This window comes from Ammospiza caudacuta, chromosome 23, assembly GCF_027887145.1.
Source record: "Ammospiza caudacuta isolate bAmmCau1 chromosome 23, bAmmCau1.pri, whole genome shotgun sequence".
Lineage (NCBI taxonomy): Eukaryota > Metazoa > Chordata > Aves > Passeriformes > Passerellidae > Ammospiza > Ammospiza caudacuta.
Window position 1 is genome coordinate 7,561,172 of NC_080615.1, and position 12,805 is coordinate 7,573,976.

General features: G+C 42.1%; 1 protein-coding gene across 1 annotated transcript; it reads left to right on the forward strand.

Moving 5' to 3' along the window:
• Window positions 1–1,017: 1,017 nt before the first annotated feature.
• Window positions 1,018–11,765, forward strand: LAYN (layilin). The gene is made up of 7 exons (XM_058819113.1): window positions 1,018–1,238; window positions 4,439–4,736; window positions 7,633–7,790; window positions 8,596–8,634; window positions 8,977–9,060; window positions 9,439–9,541; window positions 10,321–11,765. The coding sequence occupies exons 1-7, from the start codon at window positions 1,172–1,174 to the stop codon at window positions 10,658–10,660; spliced, it is 1,089 nt and encodes a 362-aa protein (XP_058675096.1). The 5' UTR covers window positions 1,018–1,171; the 3' UTR covers window positions 10,661–11,765.
• The last annotated feature ends 1,040 nt before the right edge of the window (window positions 11,766–12,805 follow it).

Below are 12,805 nucleotides of genomic sequence, written 5' to 3' on the forward strand. Positions count from 1 at the left end.
ATGCTGAACTAAGTCTGTCTGCTTGGCCCAAATTCCATAAACAGGGCTGGATGGAGAGTCTGGGCTGCAGGAATCAGGTGTGGAGCAGCTTCCCAAGAATCCATGCAGGAATCACAATTCCCTTGCTGTGCTTTCCCTTCCCAGGGCTAAAAACGCTGAAATTTTGGGGCCATTCCCAGGATTTTGCACTTGAAGTGATCCTTGCGGTGATCCCTTCCTACTCAGAGTAGCCAGAATATTTAGAATAGTTAGATTCAAGAATACAGAATATAGAATGAAATATAGAATGTACAATGATTCTGTAGTTAGGTTTAGAATAGTTAGCTTTAGAAAATAGTTAGATTTAGAAAACTGGGATTTGGATGGATTAAAGAAATCAGTGTTTGTCTGGAGCAACAGGAAAGCATAAAGCTCATTCCACAGCAAATGCACATCTGGGAAAGAGAAGGAAAAACCTTTCCAAAACAAACAAACAAACAAAAAAAAATCTCCAGATAGTTAGATTTACAAAACTGGGATTGGGATGGATACAATAGATCAGTGGTTGGCTGGATTGACAGGAAACCATAAAGGTCATCCTGCTTCCCCACAGCAGAATCAATCCACAGCTGGGAAAGTGAAGGAAAACCCTTTCAAAAAAACCCAAACAAACAAACAAACAAACAAACAAACAAACAAACAAAAAAATCCAAATAGTTAGATTTAGAAAGCTTTTCTAAATGTAAAAAAACACATCAGGCATGGATAAAATAGGTCAGTGGTTGGCTGGAGCGACAGGAAACCATAAAGCTCATCCTGCTTCCCCGCAGCAAACGCACGGCTGGGAAAGCGAAGGAAAAAACCTTTCCACAAATAAATAAATAAATAAATAAATAAATAAATAAATAAATAAATAAATAAACGATCCGAACTGGCCGGACCCGCCCGTGGGTGGCTCCCGGTGGGCGGGGGGGGTTCCACGGGGACATAAAGCGGGGTCGGGGGGACGCGGGCAGAGCCATGCGGGGCGCGGGGAGCGCGCTCAGCACCGCGCCAGCGGCGGCTCCGCGGGGCCGGGGCTGAGCCGGGAGGAGGAGGAAGAGGAGGGAAGGAGGCAGAGAAAGGAGGAAGGAAGGCGGGGAAGGAAGGAGGATCTGTCGCGGTCGCGGTCGCTGTCCCGTCCCGCGGAGCGATGCTGGCGGCTGCGGCGCTGTGCGCGGCCGCGCTGGGATGCGCGGCGGGGGCGCGGCTGCTCAGCGGTAAGAGGGGCTGGGGATCGCTGTGACATCGTGTGGGGACCCTCTCTAACCCAAAAACACCCCCCCAGCCCCGCCTCTGTGGCTGGGAGGGTCGCGATGCGCTGTCGCGACACGGGCAGGGATGCTGTCGCGGCATGGGCAGGGGGAGGTTGGGTTCGGTCGTTCTGGGGATCTTCTCCAACTTTTCCGGCTGGTTTTCCCCGCCGCCCTGCCCCGGGCCGCTCGCTGGAGTCAGACCCCGAGTCAGGAGGAGATGAAGGCGAAGGAGCACAAGGAATCCTTTCAGGCTGGCTCGGAGCTGCGCATTCCGGCTCCCAAAACGAGCGCTGAAATCCAGCCAGGAATCAGCTCCAGCGAATTTCCTCTGCTGAAAGCAATGGCAATTGGCTGATAAGGCACAGACTTTCTTCCTCTATTTTTTTAATGAGGAAAGAATGTGTTTGTGTACCAGGGAAGAGCTAAGTGCAGTTTTTGTGGGAGTTTCCAGAGAGTTGCAGGTTTTTAATGACGCTCTGCTGTCTGTGTTTTCCTTTTGCCTCTCCCAGCAGCAGTGGACATTTCCCTCAGAAGAGGTAAGGGGCTTTGCCTTTTTCTCAGAGCGTCAAATTGCCAAGAGAAACACAGGCTGTGCTAGAAATATACTTTATAATAGTGCTGTCATAGTAAAAATCCTGCTCCTGTTGTAATCCCTGTGCAAAATGTTAGCAAACTCCATTTCTGGCTATTTAACTGCTGAAAAATTCCAGTAGGAAAGGTGTTTAAACTCCCACCCCTCCAGTGACCAACATACAAGGATAAAGCAAAGCCAGCAATGATCCCATGGCAGGGTTTGTAGTGACCTGTCCTTGTATTATCCATTTGTTCCAAGCACACCACAAGTGTTGCTGAATGTTTTCTTTCTGTAAAAACATGTAGGTTAGCAGATTGTGCCTGCAAAGAAATATTTACTGAGCAAAACAAAGCTGTTTGTTTCCACAGTCTAAATATTGGGACTGCTCTGCTGAAAAAAACACCCGAGTGCATCATTTTGGATGATGTGTCTTTTCACTTTGATCTTCCCTCAGAACCAAAATAAGCTCTGCTGCTCCTGCATGAGACAGTCCTTGGCTTGTGACAGCCTGAAAACAGACATTGTTTACTCCCTGGGCAGGCAGAAACATTGCAGAGCTGGAAACTGGGCTGTGGGAATTCAAATTGTGATCCCGAGTACAGATACTGAAAATGAAAGAGTTTGAGGTTGGATGTAAATCAGAAATTCTGCCCTGTGAGGGTGGTGAGGCCCTGCCTGGCCAGAGGGGTTGGGGATGTCCCATGCTGGGAGTGCCCAAGGCCAGGCTGGACTGGGCTTGGAGCAGCCTGGGACGGTGGGAGGTGTCCCCATAAGGGGGTTTGAAGGCCCTTTCCAACCCCAAACATTCTGGGATTCTGTGGCACTGCAATATCCATTGAAATATTGCATATAGATCTATTATACCCATATTGCATGTAGATAATATATATTATATCTATATTGCATATCTCTATATTGCATATATGTATCTCTATATTGCATATAGATATATCTATATTGCGTACAGATATAATATCTATTGTCTCTATATTATAACTATATATCTATAGTATATTATAGCTATATTATATAGAGATAACATATATCTATATTGCTTATCTATATTGCATACAGATATAATATATATTGTATCTATATTATAACTATATATCTATAGTATATTGTAGCTATATTATATAGAGATAACATATTATATCTATATTGCATATCTATATTGCATACAGATATAATATATATTATATCTCTATTATAACTATATATCTATAGTATATTATAGCTATATTATATAGAGATAACATATATCTATATTGCATATCTATATTGCATACAGATATGATATATATTGTATCTATATTATAACTATATATCTATAGTAAATTATAGCTATATTATATAGAGATAACATATTATATCTATATTGCATATCTATATTGCATACAGATATGATATATATTGTACTATATTATAACTATATATCTATAGTATATTATAGCTATATTATATAGAGATAACATATATTATATCTATATTGCATACAGATATAATATATATTGTATCTATATTATAACTATATATCTATAGTATATTGTAGCTATATTATATAGAGATAACATATTATATCTATATTGCATATCTATATTGCATACAGATATAATATATATTATATCTCTATTATAACTATATATCTATAGTATATTATAGCTATATTATATAGAGATAACATATATCTATATTGCATATCTATATTGCATACAGATATGATATATATTGTATCTATATTATAACTATATATCTATAGTAAATTATAGCTATATTATATAGAGATAACATATTATATCTATATTGCATATCTATATTGCATACAGATATGATATATATTGTACTATATTATAACTATATATCTATAGTATATTATAGCTATATTATATAGAGATAACATATATTATATCTATATTGCATACAGATATAATATATATTGTATCTATATTATAACTATATATCTATAGTATATTATAGCTATATTATATAGAGATAACATATATTATATCTATATTGCATATCTATATTGAACATTTATTCCATATAGATATAATATACGTTTTATCTTTATCGCATATCTATATATCTATATTGCATAGAGATATATACTATATATTTTGCATATCTATATTATATTTATATTACATATAGATATATTATATATTATTGCATATAGATACATATTGCATAAAAGATCAGTTCTTGCTATCTCTGCTTGTATAAGGAAATCTCTAATTTTGACCATTTAACTCCTTAAAAATAATGACCATTTTAAAAAGCCTCTTGCAACCCTTGCCAGGGAGCTTTGCTTTTTAAGAGGTTGCATGTGCCAGCTTGCTCTGGCACAGTGTTTCTTTGGGAGGAACTCCCAGGATCTGCAAATCCCAGAGAAATCATGAGAAGAGCAGGACATGAAAGGACCTAAACTTTGAGATTCAGCAATAAAAATTTGGAGATGCCACAGAAAAGCCTTTCACCTGTGTTGTATTTTCCACATAAACAACACAAACCTCACCCAAACTGATGTTTTATTTTAATTTCGATGCCGTTTAGTGCCATTCCTGTGACAGCTTTCTCTCCCTCCCTGCAGGGCAGACGGTGTGCAGGCGTGGGACGCAGAAACCCTGCTACAAAATCGTTTATTTCCACGATGCCTCCCGCAGGACCAGCTATGAGGAGGCTCACCTGGCCTGCAGGGCTGACGGGGGACACCTGGTCAGCATCGAGAGCCCAGCGGAGCAGAGACTGATCGAATCCTTGATCAGGAGCCTCCTGGCCTCGGATGGAGACTTCTGGATTGGGCTCAGGAGGAGGAAGGAGGAGGGGGACAACAGCACTGAGTGTCACCGCTTCTACTCCTGGTCAGACGGGAGCTCGTCCAAATTTCGGTGGGTACATGGGGGTAGCACTGTGGGGCTGGCACAGGAATTCGGGATTTTGTCCAAAAAATCCAGGCAGTGATGTCCCAGCTGTCACCTGTGCTCCTTCTGTGTTGTGTTTTCTGAGACCAGCATTGTTGGGAGGAACGTTACTGACTCCATGTTCTCAGAAAGCTGATTTATTATTTTATGATCTATATTATATTATATTACTTGTACTAAACTATACTAAAGATTACAGAAAGGATACAGACAGAAGGCTAAAAGATAATAGTGAAAAACTCATGACTCTCTTCTCAGAGTCTGACACAACTTAGCTCCAACTGGCCATTAACTTCATATGAATTGTTCAATTCCATGTACATTATTCAAAACAATTCACATGAAGGCAATGAAACAATCTCCAGCCACATTCCAAAGCAGCAAAACACACGAGAAGCGAATCAGATAATTATTGTTTTCATTTTTCTCTGAGGCTTCCCAGCTTCCCTGGAGAAAAATCCTGGGCAAAGGGATTTTTCAGAAAATGTGATGGTGGCACTTCTGCACCCATCCCATCACCCTCCTGGTGGTGCTCCGTGGGAGTGGCTGCTTTAGGCTAAATTGATCATTTTGGGGGCTGAAAGAGGGGAAACAACAAGTGGCGTGTTCTTAAAATCTCTGATTAGGCAGCTACAAATGACCTGAAGATTCCTGCACTGCAGATCCCATGAAGTTTATACCTGCTGTCCTGAAAAATGAAAAATTTTATTCCCTACCTAAGATTCCGGCACTGCAGATCCCATAAAGTTTGTACCTGATGTCCTGAATAATGAAAAATGTGATTCCTTTACTGAGGGAATAATATTTTTTCCTGTGAGACAGCAAAATACTAGAGCTGCAGGATTTATTGCAGCCATGGAAAACTAAAGTGTTCACAGCACTTTTCAGATTTCTGCCTCTCTGTCTTAAGGAACCACAGGATTTGTTATGATTAAATTATAAAAGCAGCAAAACTGACACCAATTTGCATCCTTATATCAGACATGTAAAAAACACCTTGAAATTTTGACCTTTTTTGCTCTGGGAGCAAGCCATAAAGCATTTCATTGACTCAGAAAGGAACAAATAAAATGAGGTTTTAGCATTATTTGATATCTTGAAGTCTCTCAGATGAGAGAGACGTGGCTCAGATATTGGGGGTGGATAATGGGAAGCTGGCACCAGAATCTGCTGCTAAGAAACAGGCACAGCTTTGCTGCCTTCCATTGGTGAGACACTCTTCTTTCTGCTGAATGATAGAGCCAAGGAAAACACCAGGGGAGGAAGGAAGTGAGGGAGGAATAAAGCACTGGAATGGTTGGAAAAACACCATTTAAAATGGGTGTTCTCCCATGCTGAGAACCTCAGGAAATCTGGAATTATTTATGTCCTATGCATAATTTTTGGCAGGCAGAACATTGCTCGTTCCAGAATCAGTGGGGATTGAACAATTGGCAAAATCAGGGCGGTTTCAGAGGCGTTTTCTGAGCTGCATAAAATATCTCCTCACCAACAGTGATTTTACAGTGCACTGTAAAATCCTCCCTCCTGTGCACTGCCTGGAAAAGCAGCACAGGTGGCTGGTGGTGAGGTTTATTCTTAGAAAACAAAAAAAAGAAATTATCTGCAAGGCTGTGGTGGTGCATTTCTGACAGAAGAAGGCAGGTCCTGCTTCAGATTTTTAATTTTTTTTATTAAATATGTGCCAAAATTCTGCAGGCATTGAGACTGAGAGAGCAAAAATGATGATTTTTGCACAGGTTTAAAATTAAGTGTTAAAATTGAGCTCCTCTGCAAGGCTCAGTGAACTCAGGAGAACTTGGACTTTCTCTGCACAATTGCAGCTAATTTTGAGCTACTTTAACGTTCAAGAAATTATTTTGTCTACAAGAAAATAGTGAATTCTAAACCCACATTCTTAAAGATGCACCCAGGGACCAGAACTGAATCCTCATTCCTGGTTTATTCCATTGTGTCCATGCTCATTGCCACTACATTTAAGAAACAAATTTATTAAAAAATAGTTCTGAAAATCTGAATTAAAAGAACGAATAACTGCATTTCATCCCTCCCATTTTCCATTTTCAGTGGAGGAAAATTTCCTTCAGAGGGAAGGGAAATTGTGAGGAGCTCAGCCCTTTGCTCACTGATATTTGTAGAACTTGCTTGCGGGGTTTGAAAATCTGAATTAAAAGGACAAATAACTGCATTTCATCACTCCCATTTTCCATTTACAGTGGAGGGGAATTTCCCTTCAGAGGGAATCTCCCTTCAGAGGGAAGGGCAATTGTGATGAGCTCAACCCTTTGCTCGCTGATATTTGTCGAACACCTTGCTTGCGGGGTTCGAAAAATCTGAATTCCAAGAACAAACAACTGCATTTCATCCCTCCCATTTCCCCAGTGGAGCTGCAGGGTGTGCCACTACCCCTCTAACTCTGCTTTTTTCCCCTCCAAGCAGTGGAGCTGCAGGGTGTGTCAATTATTAATTATTAAATTATCAGCCACTCATTGTCAGGGACACCCCAAAAGAATCTCCCCTGCAGTCTGCACTTCCCCTGTGCTGTTCCCTGCCCCATCCTGCAGGGAAAATCCCATTGCTGGTGATGCTGCAGGGATTGCAGCGCAAGAATCCCAGTGCACCTCACACACCTTCGCAGCTCTCAGCCTCTTCAATCTCCTCCCAGCCTCGCTTTTTTATTATTTAAAAAAAAATAAATCTGCAGTATTAATGAAGCCCCTTCTTTCCAGCTGCGGCAACAGAGCCCTGGAAGCCAAAATTCAGTGGAGCCGCAGGGTGTGCCACTACCCCTCTAACTCTGCTTTTTTCCCCTCCAAGCTGCTGGCAGCTGGCCCTGAGGTGGTTTTTGTGTGGTTTTCCCCAGGAACTGGTACGTGGACGAGCCGTCGTGCGGGGGCGAGGTGTGCGTGGTGCTCTACCACCAGCCCTCTGCCCCCCCGGGGGTGGGGGGTCCCTACATGTTCCAGTGGAACGATGACAGGTGCACCGTGAGGAACAACTTCATCTGCAAGTACTCCCTGGGTGAGGAGGCTCTGTGGGGCTGCAGGTCTGCAGGAGGGGCAATGAGGAGCGTGGTGGGTGATAGGGAAATCGCAGAGGGGATTGAGGGCTGGTCTGCAAGAGAAGCTGAACTAATAGAATAAATAATAATTGGTGATTAAATAACAATTGATAATTAAATAATAATTGATGGTTTTCCAGTGTATCCATAGCAAGGAAGGAGACAAGGCTGTCAGCATAGGAACAGATTAGAAATGATACGTGAAAGTTTTTGTGAGCTGGACTAAGTGCATACGTACATGTGTATACATGCCTTATTAAATTTCTGTAAAATTTACAGAAATTTCTCAAAGTTATACATAAATTCTGCAAAACAGAATTTCTGTTTTGCGGAATTTACAGAATTTCTGTTTTACAGGAGTCCTGTAAACTTACAGAATTTTCTGTAAAACTTACCGATTATATTAACACTAATTGCCTTGCAGCAATGAATATAATGAGTTATTGTGGTGCAGTTGATGATTTAAGATCAGGCTTTGTTAAGAGTATATAAGCTGGAGAACACACAGAATAAAAACTCTTTCTACTTACATACTGAGCACGTGTGTGTGTCACATCCAACCTAACAGGGACAGGAGAGCCTCCCTCAGTTTTTAATTTATTCAGCAAATCAGGAAAACATGCCCGTGTGTCTGTAGCTGCTTGTGGTTTGCATAAATTCCGTGGGGGTTTTCATGAGGGGTTTGAGGTCTCAGATAGGGGGAGAACACAGAAGAAATTGTGCATTTCACTCATGGGAAAATTCTGCGTTTCTCTTTTCCTCCAGAGAAGCCAACAAGAGCTCCAATAGACAATTCCCGAAGAGGTGAGTTGGACAGATTTGTATGGGAATTTTTCTAAAATTATTAAAATATTTTAATAATTAAAGTAATGATTTCAACTATTAATTATTACATTATCAGCCACTCATTGTCAGGGACACCCCAAAAGAATCTCCCCTGCAGTCTGCACTTCCCCTGTGCTGTTCCCTGCCCCATCCTGCAGGGAAAATCCCATTGCTGGTGATGCTGCAGGGATTGCAGCGCAAGAATCCCAGTGCACCTCACACACCTTCGCAGCTCTCAGCCTCTTCAATCTCCTCCCAGCCTCGCTTTTTTATTATTTAAAAAAATAAATTTGCAGTATTAATGAAGCCCCTTCTTTCCAGCTGTGGCAACAGAGCCCTGGAAGCCAAAATTCCCAGAGGAACGCTGGAGGAAAGGTGCCAATGGAACAGCTGGGAGGGCCAAAGGTAAATTCTGCTCTCAAAATCTCATTTCAAGTGTTTGGCCCAAAATGTGGAAGACTGAATATAGAAAACTGCCTCTGGAATAAAAAAAAAAATTATCTTAAGAATTTCCCAGGACAGAATAAGGAGGTTGCTCTGGAGGTAAAAATGTTCAAAATCCAAAGCTGTGCCAAGTATTTTGGGTGTGAGAAAGCCACTTTTATTATTTATTTATTGTGAACTGTGTTATTACATTTATTGTGAATGTTACATAATGAATATGATGTTATTATTGTGAATTTTATTATTATATTTCTTGTGAATGTTTTCTTTTTACACCTGTGATTGACCATGAAAAATTTGCAATTTCTTCTCATGACCCTGCTTCATTTTTGCCCCCAGAACCCATTCAGGGCCTTGCCTTCATCCTGATTTCCAGCGTTCCTGTGCTGCTTCTCCTGCTGGCCATCACAGGCATCTCCTGCTTTTGGCTCTTCATGAAGAGGTGAGTGGCATTTTTGTGTTCTTTCTGAATTAGCAGTGACACCTTGTCCTGTTCACAGCTGATTTCACCATCCTGGAAAAAGCTCTGCACAGGAGCGTTTGCAGCTAGAGAAATGCTGGAAAAGTGGTGTTGATGCTCTAGGCTGGGTTAATTGAGAAGTAAAATTCTATGTAAATCACATTTTTGTATAGGAGACAGGAAAAAATATCACCAAGATTACTATTTTGATGTGTTAACCGTTTTACTTTTCTTATTGAAGATTTGAATTCTCAGAAGTTCCCCTTCAAAAGCAAAAAATGAAGCAAATGAAAGGATAAGAATTTGGAGCAGAGAATGTTCAGCAATGTCCTACCCTTGCCTTCCCTGCATGCACAGCAGCTCGGGAGGGAATGCTGGCTGGGATTTTGGGAGTGTCAGGAGGAGTTTTGTTGTCCCAGCATCTGCAGGTCCTGCCCTGGAATTTCCCAGGAGAGCAGCCTGGAATCAGGAATGTCCTGGGAATAAGGAATGTCCAGGCTCATCACCAGCTCACTGTCACAGTTCTGCTGTTGGTTTGTGCTTTCCTCTGTGCTATTTCATGGCTTTTCCCTTTTCCCTGCCCTCCCAAGGAGAAGGGAGCTGCTGGTGCAGCCCTCAGCATGTCCTGGGATTTTCCAGGAGAGCGGCCTGGAATAAGGAACACCCTGGGCCCAGCCTGGCTCAAAGCCCATCACCAAATCACTGTCAGGGCTGTGCCTTGTGTTTTCCTCTGTGCTATTTTATGTTTTTTCCCTCCTCAGGAGACAGGAGCTGCTGGATGTGGCCCCCGAGGGTGACAGGGCCTGGCTGCCCCAGCCCGGCAGGGACAGCCCCAGGCTGGACATCTCCAGGGTGCTCCACAAGCAGAGCGAAGCTGACCTGGCTGGGGCCAGGCCTGGCACGAAGAATTCCTCCTTCCGTGCCCAGGAGGGGCTGCAGAGCCCCTGCAGGGACCCCCAGGGCCCCTCCAGCAGGGGCTGGGTGGCGCTGGCCAGCACGGAGAGTGGCTTTGTCACCAACGACGTCTACGAGCTCTGCGGGGACCGCGTGGGCAGGAGCAAGGAGTCCACCTGGGTGGACAATGAGATTTATGGATATTGAGGAAATGGACCTAAAAACCTACTGGAGTTTGGATTTTGGGTGTCAACGTGAATTTTCTTGCCCTCTCTATGCACTTGTTTGAAAATGGGGTGTTGCTTTGGGACATGAAATAAAACAGTGTGTGGTGGTGTTTGAGGGTCCCAGGACAAGGGAAAAGATGAGAACCTTGACTCCGTGTTTCAGAAGGCTGATTTATTATTTTATTATATATATTATATTAAAAGAAAATTATATACTAAAACTATACTAAAAGAATAGAAGGATTTCATCAGAAGGCTTGAAAGAAATAGAAAATAATAATAATAAAATCTTGTGACTGATCAGAGAGTCTGAGACAGCCAGACTGTGATTGGCCATTAATTAGAAACAACCACATGAGACCAATCACAGGTGCACCTGTTGCATTTCACAGCAGCAGATAATCAATGTTTACATTTTGTTTCTGAGGCCTCTCAGGAGAAAAGATCCCAGCAAAAGGATTTTTCATAAAATATGTCTGTGACAACAACATGGACATACAACTCTCCAAGGTAAAAAAGAAGTTTAATTTCTGACTCCCAACATTTATAGATTTCCAAAAGTGACAGTGGATTGGAGGGTGACAGTGCCACCTCTCCAATGACACTGGACAAACCAAGAGCCCATCAAATTCCTCCTCCTCCATAAAAGAATGCAAACAATCAGTTATTTACAGAAAGCGTGTGAGAAAGTTTGCTACAAGAATGTAAACATCAGAAGGCTCAGAAAAACTTAAAAAATCAGGGTGACAATGCTGTGTGTGGTGTCTGTCCTGGTTTTGCATTGTGCTCTTATTCTTCTATTTTCTGCAAGAATAGGGGTTTTTAAAGATCCAAACTGAAAGGAATGTACAGATTTTGCTTTGCACCAAGGAATGACACGTTAACACCCCCCATTCCTTTTTGTACCAAAGATATGCCATGAAACTGAAGGACAATCCAAAATCCTTATTTATTTACAGACCTCCTCCTCCTCAAAGGTGCTAAAAGTTCCCCGTAGTGTGTGATGGAGCTTTCCTGGAGATGCTGAACACGGCGGGTGGGGAAGGAACCCCTTGGTTTGCTTTGCTTGTGTGTGTGACTTTCACTGTGCCTATTAAATTTCTTTATCTCAACCCATGAGTTTGCTCATTTTTACTCCTCCAATTCCCTCCCTCATTCTGCTGGAAGGGGCAGAGACCAAGAAGTGGAAGGGGAATGACCAAGCAACCAAAGAGTGCCCGGCAGGAACACAAATATTTCACACCTTTTGTTCTGCAGGTGATTTTCTGGCTCCAGGAGAGCAATATTGCTTCAGAACAAGACTATGAAACACCTAAAATGTGTTTTAGTTGCCTAAAAGTTTGCTGTTCTCCATTGCACATAAATAAATAGGAAAATGGAAAAAAAATTTCATAAGCTGGTAGGAAACAAAGGTTTGGCAAAAAGTTGTTTTAAATGTGGCTGAAACAGCAACAGAACTCAGTGCAGGCATAGCCATGAATCTCTTCTGCCAAAATAGGCAGGAAGAAATTTTCAGATCTCTGAGCTGCTGCTGACTGCTGCAAACACTGAAATGTTCCAGTTGTCACAGCTGCTTTTCACTTCCTAAGTGTCCCAGGTGCTGTGGCTGCGGTGTCACAGCAGTTCCTCCACCAGGACACGGGGCAAATAAAGCCCTGAAAGGAGAAATCCCTTTAAAAAATAAATAATCTTCTAATTGCTTTGAAAACAGCATTGAGAGGGCAACAATTTCTCCTGAAAAGCAAAATCTTGATACAGGAGAGTGGTCAGGGCTGGGCACTCACAGTATCTGGATTTTCTAATGCAGTAATTAATGCAAACCAAGCAGAAATCCATCCACTTTTAATCTTGTATTCTTGGCCTCCTTATTTTTTCTTTTTGCCAGCTTTTAGCATCTTTTGGGCACCGAAAAAGAGGAAAATGAGGGGGAGAACTTGTCAGATGCTGGAGTTCAGCTGTGCAAAGCCAAATGTATGATCCGACCTCTTGAGCCTCCCATTGGGCTCGGACAGTGATCTGAACGTGCTGGGCGTTATTAAGGCGAGGAAATTTTATAAATTTTTATAAATGGTATAAGTTTGACCCCTCCTTTGGGGCATCCCAGCTGCGGGAGGATGTGCGGGAG

What these genes read in the sequence shown, in the direction of transcription:
- LAYN (XM_058819113.1), top strand. Translation starts at nt 1,172, where the DNA reads ATGCTGGCGGCTGCGGCGCTGTGCGCGGCCGCGCTGGGATGCGCGGCG. An exon ending in GGGGGCGCGGCTGCTCAGCG is followed by an intron (nt 1,239 to 4,438) that starts GTAAGAGGGGCT and finishes CCCTCCCTGCAG; the next exon opens with GGCAGACGGTGTGCAGGCGT. An exon ending in GGGAGCTCGTCCAAATTTCG is followed by an intron (nt 4,737 to 7,632) that starts GTGGGTACATGG and finishes GGTTTTCCCCAG; the next exon opens with GAACTGGTACGTGGACGAGC.